At 42.7% G+C, this 22,584-nt stretch overlaps 1 protein-coding gene across 1 annotated transcript in view; it reads right to left on the reverse strand.

Annotated features, from left to right (window-relative positions):
* Positions 1–22,584, reverse strand: part of LOC122937823 (fibrocystin-L-like) — a 260,317-nt gene that overhangs the window by 21,323 nt on the left and 216,410 nt on the right. Inside the window, exons 55-72 of the mRNA XM_044292918.1 lie at positions 22,184–22,272; positions 20,852–21,006; positions 20,632–20,761; positions 20,427–20,545; positions 20,021–20,150; positions 18,262–18,435; positions 17,972–18,075; positions 16,162–16,288; positions 15,921–16,042; positions 14,567–14,657; positions 7,811–7,959; positions 7,072–7,194; positions 4,784–4,895; positions 3,431–3,547; positions 3,170–3,335; positions 2,332–2,564; positions 413–580; positions 174–331 (exon numbers count right to left, since the gene is read on the reverse strand). Coding sequence (XP_044148853.1) covers positions 174–331; positions 413–580; positions 2,332–2,564; positions 3,170–3,335; positions 3,431–3,547; positions 4,784–4,895; positions 7,072–7,194; positions 7,811–7,959; positions 14,567–14,657; positions 15,921–16,042; positions 16,162–16,288; positions 17,972–18,075; positions 18,262–18,435; positions 20,021–20,150; positions 20,427–20,545; positions 20,632–20,761; positions 20,852–21,006; positions 22,184–22,272 — 2,467 coding nt within the window. The remainder of the gene's footprint in view (positions 1–173; positions 332–412; positions 581–2,331; positions 2,565–3,169; positions 3,336–3,430; positions 3,548–4,783; positions 4,896–7,071; positions 7,195–7,810; positions 7,960–14,566; positions 14,658–15,920; positions 16,043–16,161; positions 16,289–17,971; positions 18,076–18,261; positions 18,436–20,020; positions 20,151–20,426; positions 20,546–20,631; positions 20,762–20,851; positions 21,007–22,183; positions 22,273–22,584) is intronic.

Here is a 22,584-nt window from a genome sequence, read left to right on the forward strand (position 1 = left end):
GCCACGTGACCAATGGACCTGATGTCACAGGCCGAGGAAGAGGCTGTGGTACTGCAGTTTCTTCAGACACCTGATCGGTGGGGTGCTGGGAGTTGGCTAATGAGATATTGAACACCTATTTTGAGGACAAACCATCAATTTTTAAATCGTAGAAAACCCCTTTAATATCTCACCTTTGTGTTGTCTGTGTTGAGTAGTTTCAGTCGGAGATTCTGGGGGCTCGTACTGCTAAAATACACATCAAAAACCTTGTTTGTAGCCACTATAGTGTGAAACAAGGAGACCCTCTTCTGACAGTTGTATCCAGAACACCAGCCATGGTCTTGGGGCCCTACAATAAAAACATAGAACAATATGATGAAACCATCAGAAGAAATACAAAGAGGAAATATAGGAATGGAAATATACCTACCATTGATGAGGTCCACAAAGCCATCCTCCAGCACAGCCACAGGCGAGAGGCGCCTAGTCTCAGTGTCAGCATCGAGGCTCTCAATGACGAGCATCTCGTAGTTCAGGCCACTGCATTTGTAGGCCCCCCAGGCAGACATGTTCCCACACGTGTTATCTCTGATAATCCCTGATAGAAGAGAACACAGACTGATGAAGGAGCATCCAGAACTGATTTGTATACAAGGAGGAGGGAAATCTTCTGTAAGAGACTGATTTGCTGAAACCATATGTCAGCAAAATTATTTTAATCCGGCATACAAGAGACCAGAATATGTAATAATGCACTAGGCACCTCTGGGCACCCATGCACCTCCTGATTCCTCTGCCAGCCCTTCTCTCTCCTGGTTCATTGACAAGGCCAGGTGAGGTGACCGTGAAGGAACTTGACCCTGTCAATCAAGAAGGAGAGGGAGAGACTGGCAGAGGAAGCAGGAAGCCCAGCGGAGCACAGAGTGACTTGGGCCCGCCCTCAGTGCATTTTACTGCTCATTTGCATATGGATTAAGCGTTCACATTGCTGAGTGAAAGGTATTGTTTCATTCAGCTGAGGTAGCCCTACAAGGTATAATATCATGTGCTTGGCTGCAGTTTTGATGTCACTTATATCGCATTTATATAGAATGTCCCTTATATCGCCTGTATATATGAAGGCCAATCACTGGCCTCAGCAGTATGTAGCAAGAAACCGATAAGGCCAGTGATTAGTTACAACAGTCACACTACAGTCAGGAAAATAAAGCCCAGATGGAATAGTTAAAAAAAACATTAACTTGGACAACTCCTTTAAAATATGTTTATTGAAGATACGACCAAAGGGAGCTTAGGAGTTAACTGCATACTGTTGTCTTGTACTAATTGTATGCAATAAACTCCTAAGCTCCCTCTAGTGGCGGCTGTAGGCACCCAGAATTGTATCGATTACTGTATAATTATGCAGAGAGGTTAGAGCTTAGTTTCAGACAAACTGAGCTGTAGCATAAAAACATATTTTTAAAATACTGTATTCCTAAGATAAATCTATGAGCGTTTAACATGTAATTTAAAATAAAGGATACAAATACTATGTCCTTACAGTGTTACATTTCATTTAAATTACCTGTCAGCATGATCAGCCTCTTTCAAGCCAGGCAAACAGCCTGGTAGGGTTGATGATAATGATAAAAGTGATACCTTTATTATAAATATACGTGGCCCCACATTTTTATATATATGCTAATGAACTAACTGGAGCACCGAGGGGCTCGCCAAACCCCTTAGAGCACCAGTTTGTTACAGCCCTTCCCCATCAGTACTTCAGAGCATTAGACGTCAGGTATAGCCATGAATTTTTCTGTCTGGGCCTGCTCTCCCAGTCTCAGCGCTTGTTCTGTGTTCTCTTGCTGTTCTCCAAGTGCCGAGACCGGTCATCTGTGCCATGCTATATCTCCTGGTTTTAATGCTTGCTCAGTGCAGGTGGAGATGCACAGATGACAGGTCTCAGTGCTTGCAGAGCAGGCAGAGAACAGAGAACAAGCGCTGAGACCAGGAGAGCAGGCCCAGACACAAAAAAACATGGCTATAAGCGAAGTCAAGAGCGGTCAAGCCAAGGAAAGCAGGTACTAAAGGTGAAGGGGTGTAACAAACTGGTGCCCCGAGGACTTTGGCCAGCCCCCCGGTGCTCCAGTTTCGGTCATTAGCATATAAATAAATAGGTGTTTTTCTCAGCAATGGGCAATGGATATTTATAATAAAGGTATCGTTTTTATCAGCATCATCATTTCTACTAGGCTGTATGCCTGGTTTAATAGGGTTAATCAGGCAGACAGAGGCCCCTTAAAGAACGGCCTAGTCCCATATTTGGAAAATACTTTATTCCGTACTGTTTCTTAGGGTAGTTACCTTTGTTTGGGGCCACCTGTGACACAGGGATCCTACTTCCATTCAGGTAAGTCAGCATGACTTTTGGAATCCTGTAGTCTCTAAGACCATACCTGGTGTCTCCATTCCACTGGTATTCTGATTGCGGGACAACTGCCCCAATCTTCCCCAGAAAAGAACCATCAAGATCTTTTAACAAGGTCTTCCTCTTAGCATCACAGGTCATATCTACGCAGTCAGATGGGTTAGCTTTTCTGTAGCCGCAAGAGAAGAAATATACTAACCATGTCACAGCTCCAGCACATACACAGACCTACTGTGTATTACATATATTTAGGTATATTCTCCTAGGTGTGCCAACCGAGGGTACCAGGCATCCAATTGACTTCTTATCTGAGTGACCATCATTTACAAGGGCATAAAGACCATAGAGTCAGACCATGTGGTTGCTATGGGGTCCTTTGAAAGAAGGGCTCCACCTTGGTTAATTCCATCATTTTCACATCAGGATGGAGAATTGCTGTGCAGGACTCCGCTCTACAGAGAACCTGCATTGTTGGTCAGCAAGAGGTAGAGAACTTACTCAAGGCAAGTGGAAAGTGGGAACAATCATCAGGCCCATCTCTCCATAGTGGCGAAACCTAGCACCACAACTGATCTTTACTATGTAGACCAAAGACCATTACAGAAGCAACCAGAGGAAGGTGTATTTGCTGTACTGCAGACTGCCTTTCTGTGATACACAGACCTGATTAGGTGCCTCTTCATCAGGTAGACAGAAGTATATAAGTGGTATGTTATATATGTGCTATGATAAAGACAAGGACAGGCGCCCGTTTATTTTAGTACAGCTACTCACGACACGTCTGGTCGATGGATGAAGATTTTCTGATTCTCTGAACTGTTCACAGCTGTTATCCAGGAAACTTCGACAGGGTGCTGCAAATCTTCATTTTCTGGGTTTGTCATGAACATGACATTGGATTCTCCAGAACATACAGATCTGTATGACACAAATGTTGTGTCTTAAAAGGAAACAATAAGATTGAGATAGTATTGCAGCAATAGACGTAAAACACAAATGTATAAAAAGATGATAAAGTATAAAGGAAAGGTATACCTGTTACAGTCATTAGGCCACTGATTGCATTGTAGTTCGTTATCCCTGCATTTGGGTGTCCAGGTGCCAAGTTATGGCCAGAGGCAAAGGTGGGCCAGCAGATACCACTTCTACCACCTGTATAAGAAGGAAAGGAGGTGAAATATTAACCCACTGGAAGCATACAGTAAAATCATTACAACTGAATTATTAGCATGCTTATTGGTATGAGAGGAAACCTAGGGGGCATTCGGAAGATCATAGAAACTCCATAGATGTTGCCCTGTTTTATAAGTGAATTTAGGACCCTGATCTGATCTTTTACTTATATACCATCAGGGGCAGAGCTATAGAGGGTGCAAAGATTGTAGTTGCACCCAGGTCCTGGTGTATTATGGGGCTAAATGGTCCTCCTGCCACATAGGAGGATATCAGTATTATGAAAGGCACGTGTGTAGTGGCTCAGAGGGACATTACCACTTCTACATTCCTATTGTTAGCCTGTTTGCCACCATTGTATTGGTTTGTTTCACCAACTGTACCACCAGCAGCAAAGTGTCATTTTGTAATATGCAAAAATTATGTTATTAGAAATGTTATGTTCATGTACTGTGCCTGGTCCACCAGCAGGTGGCAGTGTGTCTGGCAGTGAGGTATAGATAGGATAAAACTAACCATTCTATTCGTATCCCCCCTTGGGGCAGTAGTGGGATAGTCCTGCTTCCCACCAAGGGAGGGGTTGCTGAGGAATGAATGAGTTGAAGTTTAGAGTCCAAAGGGACAAGACATATTGCAGTGAGGGGAGAGTTCCCCCTCCTGCTGCAGGAGCCCCTGGGATCAGCTTGCAGAGCACCAGCTTATTGCATTATTCTGTACTAAGAGACTTCATTAATGAGTAGAGGGAAAACCTGCAAAATACACCCTCCTCAGCAAACTATATTGAAGCAAAGCCAGTTAGGAATGAGAGCAGAATTTAGAAGGCCTACAACCATATTGCATCCTGCTGGAACCAAGTAAATGAGAATTGCACCAAACCCTTTGAAACTGATTGTACTGTCAAGTTCAAGTTATTCACGTAAACATTAAAACGTTCCTAAGCCTGGACTTGACTTTATTCTTCAACTCAATCTCTGCAACTGAGACTGACTCCAAGGAAGCGACAGCCTGAAGGCAGGAGCACCATGACATAAACATTGCGCCACAGTATACCACTCGGCATCCTACACACAGGGACTACTCCACCTGAGGGGGCAGCCCGCTGCACATGGTGGTTAGGGGCCCTGGGACAGAGTTACAGTACAGTTTTAATTAAGGTCTCCCTGAATAACACAACAAGTCTTTGATTTGTTTATGCCGCTGTGGGAAAGTCATTACCAGTGGGTGGTCTGGCACTGCGGTGCTGAGCAGAAAGCTTGACATTGGCATCACTGTTTGTCAGAACATCTGTGCAATCGAAGTCTGGACTGGATCCCACCAGCAAGGATTTCTAACAATAAAAATCATGACAAATATTTTGTGGGTAAAGATTCAGTAGAACTTGTAATATATACATTCAAATCTCTGCACTTTCTGACTCCAGTTGTACACAGGGAAGTCTTCTCAGAAATAGCGGCCAGTCACTGATATTTGTACACAGGAAGTGATTGAGAGCATTGTCTGTGTAAGTGTGTATACAGTGATAGCTGTCAGTCACTGATAGCTGTACACGGAGGAGAAGTTATCAGTGATTAAAAGCATTCTCTGTGTAAGTGTGTATACAGAGATAGCTGTCAGTCACTGATATCTGTACACAGGGGGGTGTTATAAGTGATTAATAGCATTATTTGTGTAACGGTGTAAACAGAGATAACTGTCAGTCAATGATAGTTGTACACGGGGAGGTGTTATCAGTGATTAATATTCTCTGTGTAAGTGTGTATACATAGATTGCTGTCAGTCACTGATAGCTGTACATGGAGAATGAGTTATCAGTGATTGAGAACATTCTCTGTGTAAGTGTGTATACAGAGATAGCTATAAGTCACTGATAGTTGTACATGGATGAGGTGTTAGCCGTGATTGATAGCATTCTCTGTTTAACTGTGTAAATAGAGATAGCTATCAGTCAATAATAGTTGTACACGGGGAGGTGTTATCAGTGATTAATAACATTCTCTGTGTAAGTGTGTATACATAGATTGCTGTCAGTCACTGATAGTTGTACATGGAGGAGGAGTTATCAGTGATTGAGCGCATTCTCTGTGTAAGTGTGTATACAGAGATAGCTGTCAGTCACTGATAGTTGTACACGGGGAGGTGTTATCAGTAATTATTAGCATTCTGCGTGTAACTGTGTAAACAGGGATATCTGTCAGTCACTAATAGTTGTACAGGGGGAGGTGTTATCAGTGATTGATAGAATTCTCAGTTTAACTGTGTAAACAGAGATAGCTGTCAGTCACTGATAGTTGTACACGAGGAGATGTCATCAGTGATTAATAGCATTCTCTGTGTAAGTGTGTATACAGAGATAACTGTCAGTCACTGATAACTACATACAGGGGCAGTGTTATCAGTGATTAATAACATTCCCTGTATCTGCTTAGCTTCTCCTGGTCTATGGAATGCTGACTGCAGATTGCACTGCATTTCGTGGTGACAGGTAACAGAAAGAATACTACACATGTTGTTGGTTGCCGATATTATTTTAAATGACCATAAAAATAAATACTATCTTTTTAGTTCCAATATTTTTAACATACCTACTCTGTATAGCAGCCAGTCGGAGCTACATTTTCCTGTTTTGGCGCTCAAAATCCTAAGTGTAGTCATAGTTAAATTATATTATCGGTTGCCTGCAGTCACCTCTAGGGAGAACTGGAGATTTTGTCCCACACGACGGGGAGATGCAGTGGCAGCCATGCAGGGATCCGGTGGGATGCAGGTGCCGGAGAGCAGGTTAGCATGCTCTAGAGGAGGGGCCCGGGCATTCTGGGGGTTATTATAGGGATTGAATAACCCCCTTAACACTCCCCACCCATCTGCCCAGGGATTCTGAGCAGAGTATAAATATAGCTGGTTTCTACACCACCCTGAACATTGTAGGCTTAGGTTAGGCCCAGAAGAGGCAGTTCTGTTAGTGTTAGGTACCCATCTGCAGAAGTCACCTTGACGTTGGTAGATGGACCCGACACATGTTTGATCAAAAATTTTTGCAAAGAGCTTCCATTTTTCACGTATAGTAGGTCTAGTACCACTGTAATCCAGAACAACCTCTAATCCCTAGTTCTATTGTTTGTATGTATAACAGTGTGCAGCCATAAGTATTTTGTTTTAGTATTGAGTTCAGTTTAAGTATGCATTAGGCTCCCTCTAGTGGTTGCTGCAGGCTGCCAGAATTTTATAATTGAAATATATGTTGATGCAGAGGATTTAAACCTCTGTAATACAAAAATGGCGGCTTGTCTATGTAGCTCATATATTAAGAAATGAACTGGCACAGAATTTTAGATCTGTTTACATTAAAAAACATTTATTTTAAGACTTGGTTCGCATCACATGTTGGCTATCGGTACACTACTTATAAGGACAGCCTGCCTAAAGACAAGATCCTGACCAATGTATTTTTATTGTACTACGGTCACATTAATGGCAGATGGATGCAGATATGTTTCCATACTTACCGAGATCTGGACTGTCTTGTTTGATATCTGGTGGGTGACTGATGGCGGTGTGTATATTATAGGAAGTATACCCATTCCGTTTTCTGCTAGAAACACTTCAGAGATCTGCACTGAGGACGTGATCTGTAAAGACACAGAAACACGAGATTTAAGAATCTTTCGAGACATTAAAAGGGGAAATGTACCACAGCGGCGTCCTCTGACATGAAGTCACACAGCTATCAATTCCAGCATCGGTACAATAAAGAGTGCTGAACCCCCCTAGAACTAACCCCATTGATGGCACTTCTCACTATGACATAAGTGAAGATTTCTCCTGTATAGGGGACCTATACTTTCTCCTTACTTGTCTGTTTCAGGAACTACTTGCATCCCCCTTGTAATAGCAAATCTGCACCATCTATCCGTATGACTCTATATTGTGAGATCCCTTCATTATTCCTGCTAGAAGTTATGAATGAGTTGTTAGCAGTTAGCAATGAGGGTCTAGTTGGAGGTGTGTCCTTCCCCAGTCTGACACTATCCAATCAGTGCAGCCCGTGTCAGACTGTGCAGGGCCACACCCACACCTGGTGACACCCAGCTGGAACTTCATTGCAGACCGCTGACCATTCATAACTTCTAGCAGGAATAATACAGGAACGGCGCTGCATACAGTCATAAGAATAGATGCTCCAGAATTGTTATTACATATGGTATGTATGTAACATGAAAACGCTACCATGTCTTCATACATTACCTGGATGTAGATACCATAATCCCAGCATTTCCATAACTTAAATCCTCTTATAAGTGAACAGTCAGGAAGTCCGTCTTGGTTCATAAAGATGCCATATAACCCGCCATAGGCTTCATTGTTAGACCAGCGCTTACTGGGATCGGCGACATCTGTAAGACAATTGCACTGTATGTTATTGCAGGTTATAATTAGTGTTGAGCGAATCGAAGTGGACTTTGATCCGAATTTCAGGGAAAATTTGATTCGCCGCGGAGCCGAATTGTCTCTTGCTTCGTGGTAGCGAATCCATTTTCCCTGAATGATAAAAAAAACAAAAGAAATCATACTTACCTCATCCATTTGTTCGCGATGGGCCGGCCATCATGATGATGTCATCATGGGCCATGCGAGATTTTATGCTAGATCTCCAATAAAGATAGTAGCGGCCGGCCTGTCGCGATCAAATGGATGAGGTAAGTATGCTTTCATTTTTTTAATTTATTTTTTTACACTGTGTTATTACTGTAAGATGCCGCGATCAGCTATGAACGCTGCATCTGAGGGGTACAATGACGGGGGGCGGCGCACCCACTACAATGACATTGAGTGTCAGAAAGCAAGTGAGAAAAAGTCCATTCCTGAAGGTGGATTATATCTACCACACTTACTCAGGGGCGTAGCTATAGAGGGTACAGAGGTAGCAGTCACTACCGGGCCCAGGAGCCTGAGGGGGCCCAAATACCCTTGTGCCGCATAAGGAGACACCGGTATTATAGAGAGTGCATGCTGGTCGAGTTATACCTCTGGCTGGAGGGAAGTAGTTAGGTCAATAAATTTGGCATGGGGAGGGGTACTGTTTCAATTTTTGCGTCAGGCACTACGAAGGCTATGTGCTTCCCTGCCCCTGGCCACAAAGCACTGAGGGAAGGGGGGCCCAAGCTGAACTCTTGCACCAGGGCCCATGAGCCTTTAGCTACAACCCATTGTGATTGCCTATATTGCTTCCTTTGCAGGCTGGATTCATTTAATCACAGTATAAACTGCTTGTTTCCATGATTATGACCACACTGCAATCCAGTAACGGTGGCCGTGCTTGCACACTTTAGGAAAAAGCGTAGTGCAAGCACGGCCACCACTGCGGGATTGCAGTGTAGTTGTAACCATGGAAACGAGCAGTGTATAATGTGATGGAAAAATGAATCAAGCAAGCCAAGGAGGCAATATGGGCAATCACAATACATTAGTAAGTGGCTTGGATTAACTTTCTCTACCTGATAAATGCCATTAGTTGAAGTGAGTCAACCCCTTTAAGCATAATTACAACACTACCACTGTGTGCTGTACTGCAATATCCGTGTTATGTCTACAGCGTGATCCATGTCATCCATTAGATCTGCTGCCTATTTTCTTTACAAGGTATGTGGAGGGGCGGCCATGTATGGGCTGCAGGGCTGGGCCTCAACCACAGGTCACCGGCCAGGGGAGGATTGCAGATGTAATAAAGGTTATATTTTCTAATAAAACACATAAGGTGATAACGCTGTCCTGTCACACGGCCACTGATGACGGATGAGATCCCTTTGAAAGTTAAAAAAAGGAGTCAAAACAGAAACCTATTAAGCTGATAGGAACTAGTTTGCATATTGGATTCTCATGAAGCTCTGCATAAAAAGAAAGCCTATATTAGATGGAGAGAAAGTCGTTAATGCAAATGAGATTGAACAAGTCTCGTAAGATGTAATAAGTATGAGCGATTAAACGACAAGCGAGGAATCGCTTGTTTCTCGCCAATCGTGATCTTTCATCCTGCTAAAAAATTATCGTCACAGATCTGTTTGTATAATATGGAGTCGTCTACTCGCTTACAGATCACATAGAGTCGTGGTACTTTGCGGCAAACGATTAACGAGCGAAAGTACGAAAGAACATCGCTCTATGTGATAAGCACATTTTGGTCGCTAATGAGTCGTAAAATCTTCAATCTGTAATCATGCTCTGCAAGGCATCTGCTGGTATTATACAAGCCTGAAGGTGGATTTACACGGCCCGATATTCGGGCAGATTTTTGGGAGCGAACGTTCCTGTCACGGACGGTGTACAGGAAACAAGACAATGCAACATGCATATATGACTCACTGGATCCAAAGCTAAGGAACCAAAAGGGAGACCCCTGCACAAGAGCTGGCACTTTCCCTCGCTGCTCAGCCTATGCAAAAATCCCAAAGGTGGATGGTTGCATATCCACGTACCTCGACTATATAACACCTGAACACCCTACAATAGTGAGGGGAGACGACCACCGGCTCCCTACACCAGACACGGAGGGAGTCAGGGTCACCTGAGATCCAGCAAACAGAAAATAACAGATAATTGTACAGCACTTAACTTAGTAGCAGACTGGGAAATAGGATCAGCATGCACACACACTCCAGGAAGAAGTATAAGCCGCCCAGTAAAGCATTATGGGGAGGAATTTAAAGGGAAGCAATCAGTCCAACTACATGACAGCTGAGAGAGGCTAACGAGATGAGGAACTGAATACCACAACAAAGAAAACTCAAGGAGGAGGTTCTGAAAGGCCTCTGTCAGAGATTCTCAGCTGTCTGGTTGTGACAGTTACTGAGAAGCTCTTTCCTGATAATCTGCCCATCGCAATGTGCCGCTGATCACCCGATGAACGAGCGAAACTCATTTGTTTCTGGGCAGCAGATTGTGCGGTCTAAATGGCGATCTGCTGCCCAGAAACAATGCAGCTGTATGGGGACAAGCAATCGCAATAGCTGTGAAGGAGATCTATGCCTGTAAATGCAGCAGTCTCCATCCTGACAATCAGCTTTAGCTCAGCCCGTGTAAAAGGGTCCTCCAGGATTTGTATACTGACGCCCTAGCCTCTGGATAGGTCACCAGTATCTGATCAGTGGGGTCTGACACCCGGGACCCCCACCGATCAGCTCTTTTGAGAAGGCACCGGTGCTCCTGTGAGTGCAGCTGGTTATCACAGCTCACCAAGCACAGCGCCGTACATTGTATAGCGGCTGTACTTGGTATCGCGCTCAGCCCCATTCACTTCAATGGGGCTGAGCTGCTCCTAGGCCATGTGACACATGAACATGTCGTTACTCGGCCTAGGAAAAGCTGAGAGACGGCCACGGTGCTGCTGGGAGCACCACTGCCTTCTCAAACAGCTGATCGATGGGGGTCATGGGTGTCGGACACCCACCTATCAGATAATGATGACCTGTCCTGAGGATGGGTCATCAGTGTGAAAATTCCAGAAAACCCCTTTAAGGCTCTATATCATCTCTGAGTGTCTTCAGTGAGAGCCAGGACATCCCCTGAGCAACAGTCCAGGAAGACCAAACTGGCTATTTCCATCACCAATTGACTACAATGCAGAGTGACTGACTGTCCAGCACAGCCACGACTCTGCCAGGAAGAGGGACCAAGCACCATCATTATTGGAATCAGTGGGGTGGGGTTCCCAGTGATTGGACCCCTTATGATCAGAGTTATATCCAATTAATATGCCATGTAAGTCTGTTGTGGGGAAATCCATTTAATACAAGTATAACCCCAAAATATATTTTTAATAGAATCTGGTATTTTTGCTTCGATTTTTGAAATTTGAATCAAGTTTCCTTCCTATTTCTGTAACTTTACAACATTAAAGGGGTTTTCCAGTACTTAGATATTACAAACCGGATTCCCAAAAAGTTGGGACACTAAACAAATTGTGAATAAAAACTGAATGCAATGATGTGGAGATGGCAAATGTCAATATTTTATTTGTAATAGAACGTAGATGACAGATCAAACATTTAATCTGAGTAAATGTATCATTTTAAAGGAAAAATACATTGATTCAAATTTTCACGGTGTCAACAAATCCTAAAAAAGTTGGGACAAGTAGCAATAAGAGGCTGGAAAAAGTAAATTTGAGCATAACGAAGAGCTGGAAGACCAATTAACACTAATTAGGTCAATTGGCAACATGATTGGGTATAAAAAGAGCTTCTCAGAGTAGCAGTGTCTCTCAGAAGCCAAGATGGGTAGAGGATCACCAATTCCCACAATGTTGCGCAGAAAGATACTGGAGCAATATCAGAAAGGTGTTACCCAGCGAAAAATTGCAAAGACTTTGCATCTATCATCATCAACTGTGCATAACATCAACCGAAGATTCAGAGAATCTGGAACAATCTCTGTGCGTAAGGGTCAAGGCCGTAAAACCATACTGGATGCCCGTGATCTCCGGGCCCTTAAACGACACTGCACCACAAACAGGAATGCTACTGTAAAGGAAATCACAGAATGGGCTCAGGAATACTTCCAGAAACCATTGTCAGTGAACACAATCCACCGTGCCATCCGCCGTTGCCAGCTGAAACTCTACAATGCAAAGAAGAAGCCATTTCTAAGCAAGATCCACAAGCTCAGGTGTTTTCACTGGGCCAGGGATCATTTAAAATGGAGTGTGGCAAAATGGAAGACTGTTCTGTGGTCAGACGAGTCACGATTCGAAGTTCTTTTTGGAAATCTGGGACGCCATGTCATCCGGACCAAAGAGGACAAGGACAACCCAAGTTGTTATCAACGCTCAGTTCAGAAGCCTGCATCTCTGATGGTATGGGGTTGCATGAGTGCGTGTGGCATGGGCAGCTTGCATGTCTGGAAAGGCACCATCAATGCAGAAAAATATATTCAGGTTCTAGAACAACATATGCTCCCATCCAGACGTCATCTCTTTCAGGGAAGACCCTGCATTTTTCAGCAAGATAATGCCAGACCACATTCTGCATCAATCACAACATCATGGCTGCGTAGGAGAAGGATCCGGGTACTGAAATGGCCAGTCTGCAGTCCAGATCTTTCACCTATAGAGAACATTTGGCGCATCATAAAGAGGAAGGTGCAACAAAGAAGGCCCAAGACGATTGAACAGTTAGAGGCCTGTATTAGACAAGAATGGGAGAGCATTCCTATTTCTAAACTTGAGAAACTGGTCTCCTCGGTCCCCAGACGTCTGTTGTGTGTTGTAAGAAGAAGGGGAGATGCCACACAGTGGTGAAAATGGCCTTGTCCCAACTTTTTGGAGATTTGTTGACACCATGAAATTCTGATTCAACATATTTTTCCCTTAAAATGGTACATTTTCTCAGTTTAAACTTTTGTTCTGTGATTTATGTTCTATTCTGAATAAAATATTAGAAGTTGGCACCTCCACATCATTGCATTCAGTTTTTATTCACGATTTGTATAGTGTCCCAACTTTTTTGGAATCCGGTTTGTATTATGGGCAGCCACGCGCACCGTAAACTATACAGCAGAGGGTGCTGGAAGCACAAGGGTCCGTCCACTGTGTAGTGGCCCTGCCAGGGTACAGCAGCTCGGCTCCCATTCAACTGAACTGGAGCTGAGCTGCAAATGTAATGTCCCGGAGTGCCATTACCACTTGTGCACCCTGCTACTGTCTCCTATGGGCTAATACAATGTCATCCTATGCATTTATTTCAGTTCTTGTACACTGTGCATATTTATTTCTTGTAACTGTTCTTGTTCATGTAGTTTACCTGGTTCACCAGAAGGTGGCAGCAAGCATGGCATAGCTACAGTTAAAGAGAATGGAATCCTTCCTTCCATTCTAACTCTCCCTCTAAGGAGGGGAGGGACTAGTTAGTTAGAGGTCAGTCTAGCTTACCCCCTGCTTGGGAAAGGAAGCAAGGGCTGGGCACGTCGCCATTTGATGTGCCCACGCCAAGCCATGTCTAAGCCAGCTAGAGCATCTTCAGCTCTGCTGGATATGGAGGCCACAGCTTGAAGCCAGGAGTATAAAGTTTTCACTGGACAAATCTAGAGTCAGATTACAGAGAGAAGTTTCAGCATACAGCTAAAGCAAAGGTATTCAGTCAGCCTGTCAACACAGAGAGCAACTGATGTAGCAGAGTTGAGTTTGTTTGCCTGCCAGAGTTAATGCTAAAACCTGCTAGGAACCAAGACAAAGCCTGAAACTGTGGGGAAAAGGTTTATTCAAGCAAAGCTGTTATTGAACTTCATCACAAGGTCTGAACTCAATTTGTTTTTACAAATCCCTCAATTATTCACCCTATTTGCTCTGCTTCGGACGACAACACCTGTGATCCAGCGTATCCAGGTAGGAGCACTGTGACATGTGCACAAAACATTAAGGGACATTATAGGCTAGCCCAGTGTTTCCCAACCAGTGTGCCTCCAGCTGTTGCAAAACTACAACTCCCAGCATGCCTGGACAGCATTTGGCTGTGCTGGTATGTTGCAGTTTTGGAGGCACACTGGTTGGGAAACACTGGGCTAGCTTACACCACTCTGGCATTCCTACACCTGGGTACCATCTACCACAGTATCGCTAAAAAGGGACCGTGCCCTTGATGCTTCACTGCAACTGGCGTCACGAAAACATTTACTTTAAGGGACCCCTGGCCGTTGTCGTGTGTCGCACAGTACACAAGTGCTGGAAACTATCCAGTGGACGTAGGCTTAAATCCACTGAATAGTTTCCAGCAGTGGATTCTGCCTGAAACAGCTGGTCAGTGGGGGTGTGGGGTATTGGACCACCGTCCACCACTGATCTAGAATTGATCACCTATCCTGAAGATAAGCCACCAATATCTAAGCACTGAAAGACCCCTTTAGTAAAAAAATATAAAAAATGTAATTTGTTAATAAAATGCCACACTATAAGATTAGTAATAGTAGTTTAGTATTGGTGTTATTTTATTATTTCGTTGACCTGTTACTCACTTTGGCAATATTCTCCATCAATGCGATATCCAGCTCTTTCAAACCCAGCAACCACATTATCCTGCAGTACAATGTCGGCTCCTTCACTGATCTAGAAATAAAATAGTTGTTAGCTCAATTATCACAGGCATTTCATTGTGTATATAATTAGACCTCCACAGCTCCATGTTTTCCTATGGTTAAAGTCTTGGTAATCAGCACCAGTTACCTATGCACTGGCTACCAGCAGCCACCAGAGGGAGTTTGCTGCATACATAATTCCATAATACAGTATACAGTATGCTCCCTCTAGTGGAGGCTGCTGGTAGTCACAATATTGTCTTTTAAATTATGTCTATGCAGGGAGTTTGCAGCTCTGTATCAAAAAATGAAAAGCTATTGAGACCTCTGACACAGAAAAAAAATATTTTACAAAAGTCAATGGTTACTTTGAGTAGTTTTTAAGACTGTCTGATATTCAGTTTCAACCTATTTCTAGTTGTAGGCTTTTCTCATATTCTGATCTTCATCCTAGATGTGAGGTCTGTGTGTCCAGGATGTTGCTGTCTTCACTAGCTCTCATATATCAGGACAGCTTTATTCTTAGGCTACTTTCACATATCTGGTGTGAAACTCTGGCGTGCCTGTTCCGGCAGACAAACGGAGAGTCGGACGGACACAAACCACAGCATGCAGCAGTCTGTGTCCGTCCGGTTCTTCACTTGTCTGCCAGAATGCGTACAAATCTCCACCATTATACTTAAGGAGGTGTGAAAGTAGCCTTAGACTGATTCCCCTTCTACAACTTTTCTCCTCTCCCCTGTGCTTATAGACATTGATGCTGAGGAGTTTGTGATTCCTTCCCTCTGAAAGAGTTTGCCTTGGGTGCTTTGCTTTCTGGCCACATTTATATACAGTCCATGTGTTTCTCCCCCTCCAAGCTGCCTTGTGTGTACTTTCCTCAATATCTACAACTTTTGGAAGCTACATTGCTTGGGTGCCTTTTCCCTCCCTGCTGCTATCTCCACCACTGTGAGAAGATATGGAAGAGCAGGGAGATCCATCAGAAACAGGAGCAGAGCTGTTATGGATTTATGTCAAATTCTGCAGCACCATCAGCTAGGTGCATGACTTACAGAAGCAAACTGGTAGGACATTTGTAATGAAGACTATTTATATAGTTGCTAATTTATATTTTTATTTAGAAAGCAAATGAACAATAAAAAAGATATTGCAAAGATGTCCATAGCCTTTAACGACCGACCAATGTAAAGAATGATCAGCAAAGTATTATGAACTTAACATCTGATAAAAAAAAGTAGATTCACTTTTATCGCCATCCTCAATGCCTGGGTATAAAGCCAAGCTAACTAACCTCTATTCCAGCATGCCACAAGATATAGGTTACGTCCTCGAGATCTTGGTATGTGCCAGGCCAAACAGCAAGGGTAACAAGATTTCCCCTTATATTGACACGTTCTCCCCATACTCTGATTCCTGCAAAATAAGCAGCAGATTGGAGAATTGTATCATCAGATTTCCATATGCCACATTAGAGCACATGGGCATCATACAGAGTGTCCCCTGCCCAGTACAACCCTGTGCAGTTGGTTTACCTTCTCCTACAGTGAAGTGAATAACGTTGTCGTCAATGTTGAGTCCATTTGTGTAAAACACTCCGATTGCTGGGGAAAATCCATCATGGAAGGCACATCCCTTAACGTAGGACTCATTGGATAATACCTTTAAATAAAACTTATATTCATTAAAACCAATGGATACGCATATATTTTTAGAGAAATTGTAATTTCCCTTTCCCCTGCCCTCTTGGCAGATCATACAAATGCATTACGGTAGGTTCACATGTACCAGTATTGCTGGAAGGAAGCAGCAGGGAAATCCACGCAACAAATCTTAACCAAACAGCGTTCATTTTGGTGCAGATTTTTTAGGAATTCTTTACAGAAAAAAAGCGAAGCGTTTAAAATATAAACATCTGTGGCAAAGCTTCGCCTGGTCCTCCGCTGGTCTCCGTACACCTGACTCCTGGCGATTACGCTTTGACTCATGTGACTGGCTATGGCAGTCACGTTTTGAGATTACATGTCATCACTGGAGGCTGGGAGACATACACAGCGGGGACCAAGGACACTAGAGATGAGCGACTGCTTCACCAAAAAAGATGAATTACGTAGTAGTGGGTGCAATGACAGGGAGCGGCGATTGTACCCCTCATACATGATTGCGGTATCTGATCGCAACAATCCGGTGTAAAATAAAAATAAAATATAAAATCATACTTCCCTGATCCATTTGCTCATGACGGGCCGGCCACCTCCATCTTGCTTGAAGATCGAGATGACGTCACCACGCTGTGCGCGGGATTTTGTCAGAGATCTTTAAGCAAGATGGTAGTGTCCGGCGGAACGCGAGCAAAGGGAACAGGTAAGTATGATTTACAATTTTTTTTCAATTTTACACCAGATTATTGCTATCAGATGCCGCAATCATGTATGAAGGGTACAATCGCCTATATTCAAGTTAAATCAATTTGGTACCACGAAGCACGAGGAAATTCGAATTTGCGGCAAATCTAATTTATCCTGAAATCACGAAGTGGACTTCGATTCGCTCAGCACTAAAGGACACTTTAGGAGGAGAGAGTCGGGAGGTTGGTAGGCGAGTATGTTGTTTTCTTTTTTCAAAAAATTTAAAATGATTTTTCACTTCTGCAGATTTAGTTGCGGGTACGAAGGTAATCTGCAGTAAAGTTTGCAACAGATGGACTGTGTTGAACTCAATGGGGCAAATCTGCAACCAATCCTTAAGAAGAACTGACATTCTGTGTATTTAAAAATCCATGCCGCAGGCCAATGTTTGTGTGGAAATTTTCTGCAGAGTGTGGATGAGATTTCCTAAAATCTCATCTACTGTGCTGCTACTGTATCTATATCTATACTGTATCTATGTATATCTATATGTGTGGATGTACCGTTACTCAGCAGGGGTGACTTTGAGAAACAGTCAAGAGTCTGCCAAAGAGTATGCAGACTAAGGGCTCATGTACACGACCAGTTGGTGTTTTGCGGTCCGCAAATTGCGGGTCTGCAAAACACAGATACTGGCCCCTAGGACAGGACATGTTCTATTATTTTGTGGAACGGCCATGCAGACATATAGTATGGAGACTGAATGCACACAGAGTAGTTTCAGTTTTTTTGCGGCTCCATTGAAGTGAATGGTTTTGCATATGGACCTCAAAAAGCCCCAGAAAGGACAGGTTAAAGAAACACATTTGTGAGCCCTAAGGCTCATGCACACTACCGTGTTTTGTATTTTTTGTTCAATAATTTTTTTTTGCAGATTGCACACGAACCCACAACAACAAAAAAGAAACAAGTAAAACACAAGTTCATGGAAATGTACCTCTCCAAGATTGAGGAACGCCAATGAGTACCGCGGGTCTGTGGGATCTGTATAACCATACTGCCCACTGTGGTAAAATTCCACATTTTCAATTCTTGCATTACCTTAAAAAAACATAATGACCCAGTGATTAGAATTGACTCCATTATCTATAATGGGTCCTTAGCCTGTTTGGTAATACAGAAATAATGATAACAAAACTGATCCCATAGTTTCCTATGGGGTCAGTATTGTGTCCAGTGTCATCCTCCCAGAGAGATAATAGTTTGTATTGATAAAATCTACAGTACCTCGATATTCCATATTGTTGGCTGAAAATGTGCTGACGAGAACTCGGGCTCCAAAGGATTCACTGTACCAACCAGGGTAGTCCTGACCAATGATCTTAACATTTCTACTAAGTAAAGCAACGTCAGCAGCCAGAGTGTAATTCAGGGTCGTGTTTGGTACTTGATAGGTGTTAGCTGGAGAAAAAATACAATTAAACCTATAAATAATATATATTTTTTCATATATGGTGGTTAAAATGAGCTTAGACTTATTAAAATGTTTTTCCCATCCCATTTTAGACTGGGGTTCCTTCGGCCCACCAGAGAGAATTTTTCCCAGGGTCCAAGCCCTACATCGTCAGTAAAGTCTAACAGGCTTAAATCAAAGAAATAGATCCTAGTGGCAAGTGATTGGCCTCAAAGACTGCTCCAAATGTTTTTTTTCTCCTGGACCTTTGGGACCCACTATGGCTTGAAAGACTAGGCCCACTGGAGAATTCTCTGGTTCTCTGATGGGCCAGTCCAACCCTTGCCCATCTCAGCCTTTCATGGCTGAGATCAGATCAACCCTCGTAAGTGGTGGCTAAGGGTGTTTGGAGTTCCAGAAGCAGCCTGGCATGCTGTGCTACACTATACCTTACAAATCAGAGGTTACCAAGAAACTAATTAATAATTCAAACAATATGAGTGATGGCTCTGCTTGAAAGAGCTTAGAATATATGAGGAAATAGGGGTGACAGAAAAGGTAAAAAGTGCTTGTTTCGAACAACGGTCCTGCAGGGATATGGGGGGTAAAAAGGAAAGGAGTCAGATAAAAAGGGTTGTCCTATCTTGTTCTTTCTAAGGCAAGATGGGGCTAAGCCCTGTCCGCTAGGTGGCCGGGAAACAGTAGATTGGTCTGGCGCTCTGCTCCCACTGCAGTGCACAGGGGCTAGACAAATGGAGTAGAACAGCAAGCTGTTTCCATAACTCGTATCAGCATAGCTTGCTGTGCCATTCTGTTTGACAAGCTTTTGTGCACTGCAATGTGAGCTAAGGAAACAGCAGAGTGCCAGACCAAACTGCTCTTTCCATGTCACCTGGTGGACAAGGCTTAGTTTCATCTCACCATAAACAAGATGCGCTTACAACTATGAATCTTTGGAAGTAATCTGTCTGGGTAGGATTATAGAGGATATTAGTCTTAGATAATTTGCATAATAGAGAGCATGGGCAGGGTGGTATATACAAATGAGCAAGGAGATATAGGTTCTGAGCAACCAGTGCAATGACCAGAAGAAGATGGAGGCATTGGTGTAGACCAGTGATGGGAAAACTGCGGCTCTCCAGCTGTTGTAAAACTACAAATCCCATCTTGCCCTGCTGTAGACTGATAGCTGTAGGCAGACTGGGCATACAGATAGATTAGCTTGACTGCTGAATTTAGGATAGATTGCTGAGAGGAGAGTTCATTAAAGGAAAGACAATTAGTAATGAGAAAGGATCAGGGCAACAATGAGAGTTTTAGCTGTCTCACAGCTTGTAAGGGTTACTAGTAGTGTTACAAGTTGGACTTGTTGGACTATATAACCTCATGTCTGATCATCGTCTCTGGAGGACCACTCATAATAATCAAAAACAATGGATTCTTATTTATTTCAATGCCCACCGATAACACAATTCCCTAGCAATACCAGCAAACACTTATAGGATTTTTAAGATACTCATAATCTTTAATTGGATGGTCAAAGCCTGAAAACATCTTCAAAAATTAACTAATACGGTTTATTGCGTCACTTACCAGAGTGCTTAAAGCTGAGGGACACATTTAAGGTAAGGGTCTTCTGGTCAGAAGAAACATCAGTGATTTTCCTGATTTCTGTCTGCCAGGCACTATAACTGGTGGTCGTGATCAGAATATCTTCTCCCACCTTGTAAAAGAAAAATTGAGGCAAAATGTAACATATAAGAAGCTGTTTTTTTCCATATAATAGTCCGTCATAATGGACTTTCGGGATCCCATAATAAAACCTGATATTCCCTATAATGGAACCCCATTCTTCACAGTTGAAATCTGACCACACCAAACAAACCAATTCCAGTTATTATATTCGGAACTTGGGTAACACTTTATTCCCTTGGTGAGACTTTTCCCATTTGCCTCTTCTTTTCTGCTTCTCAGATAGACTGAGAGTGAATAAACTCACCTTCCAGTCTACTGGCTTTGAGACGGTGATGGTTTGAGATCCTGCTAATACGGTTTGTGCTAGCTTTGTTCTATACACAGAGCGAGGCAGTCCATGTAGGTCCAGCTGACCGAACACTCCTACACAACAATGAGGGAATAAGTGTTTACATTTATAATGCCCATATTGCCATAATATATCCACATTATAAGATATTTGAATTTACCTAAAACCTTTGAGCCTTGGTTTGGTCCATTTGGCAATAATAACTCTGGAGTTGAATGGTTTCCTCGTAGTACAATATGTAATTCTCCTTGGAATGGGTTGTCCTGAGTTCCCCCTATCAATCTTCCACCCTGAAGATAATCAAGTAAGGTATCATTAAGATTCAGAGATATTTGCAAAAATAAAACTTTGACCAGATGTGATGGTATTGTGAACCTCACCTGGATGGAAATGTATGTGGCATTTAGTACAGTTGTCTTGAAGGTGGGTAAAGTCCTGGTTGTTGAGTTGTCGGTGAGATTTCTCAGCTCCAAGACACCATAAATGGTGAGTTTATGCAGGGGTGGGATATCTACATCAGCTATAATATACTTGCCTAGAAAATAACAATAGGAAGCTTAGTCACAGGTCAAAATAATTTAACATTTGACCCATACGGCTCCAGGTATCATACCAGAACAGATCCTTATATGTTCAACACTAGATATTCTAAGCAAAATCACACCAAAATCCATTTTCCACTGGTCAAGAGTTCCCAAATAACAGAAGAGTCCCTTTTTATGGTAGAGATGGACTAATTTCATCCTGCTCAAAGATGCTGGACAAAAAAACTCAAGAATCTTGGGAATATATCGATAGGCTAAAATTATTGAATGAGTTATCTTCCCATACAACATGTTTTTTAGAGGAAAGAATGGTAGTAGATTAGGATCTACTGAAAGGTGCTAATATACATCTCACTATAATGCTTCAATCACACGTCAGTGTTTTGGCCAGTGATTTCCATCAGTGATTGTGAGCCAAAACCAGGATTGGAGCCTCCACAGACATAAGGTCTAAGGGAAAGATCTGCACCTGTTCTGTGTTTAGAGCAGCATCTGGTTTTGCTCACAATTACTGATGGAAATCCCTGACCAAACAATGACTGTGTGAATGAGGCATAATATTGTATTGTGTAGTCAAATCACTCTGATTACATGTGGCTATCACAAATATATTATGCTCCATGTATTACCCATATAGCAAGGATTTTAATTTCATCAACTTATCGTCCGTGGTAGTGGAATCCATAACGGAATTCTTAGATAACCTGAACCTTGTATGTCAAACTTGAAAACAGAAGTTTGCGCATCCCCTAAAAATAATCTTCAGGAAAATATCTTGTAATTTTTTTGGAAAAAAAACTCATTCTCTAATGTTAAATGGTTTGTCCAGGATTAGAGAAACATAGCAGTCAGGCTTCCAAAAACAGCACCGACCACATCTGTCTTTGGGCTGGATCTGAAATTGCAGCTCAATATAACTGGAGTGAATTGGATTGAGCTACAATACCACACACAACCTGTGCAGTTTTTGGGGAAGAAAATAAAACCCAGGTCAATCCCTTAATGAAATGACTAAAGTATTAAACTGGAGCCTGATTTGCAAAGTTTGGGATAGCATATTTGTATTTGTACATTTTGTACAAAAATGAAGAATATCTCAGAAAAAATTGAAAATGCCATTAATTTTCCAGATAGGATCACCCCTTTTAATAAGAGGAAGATGATTACCTGGTGGGATTACAACATTGGATCCTTCCTTCGGGACAGTATAATTGTTTTCTGCTGATGATTCCCAGAAGGAACGATTAGACCATAAACTGGAAAGACAAAATATGTTAGTAGAAGTATGAGTTAGTTCAATCACCAGAGTTATGCAAATCCACTTGATCAGAGAGGCATACATAAGGGATTGGGCCCCTAGTAATGGCAAAAAGTGGCCCCATCCTGGAGCTGATTCATGTTACTATACCCGAACTGTCTGTAGATTGTTTAGCATCCTACTCGTGTCTGTAGAAAAGATTCCCTGAGCACGTTCACAAGACATGTTTAAACGGCCCCCCTTCTGTCATGGGCCCCATAGAAACCACCCTGGTATGTACACCCTCGCCTAACTAGAAGAACTTTACGTG

The sequence above is a fragment of the Bufo gargarizans genome, chromosome 5, assembly GCF_014858855.1.
Source record: "Bufo gargarizans isolate SCDJY-AF-19 chromosome 5, ASM1485885v1, whole genome shotgun sequence".
NCBI lineage: Eukaryota > Metazoa > Chordata > Amphibia > Anura > Bufonidae > Bufo > Bufo gargarizans.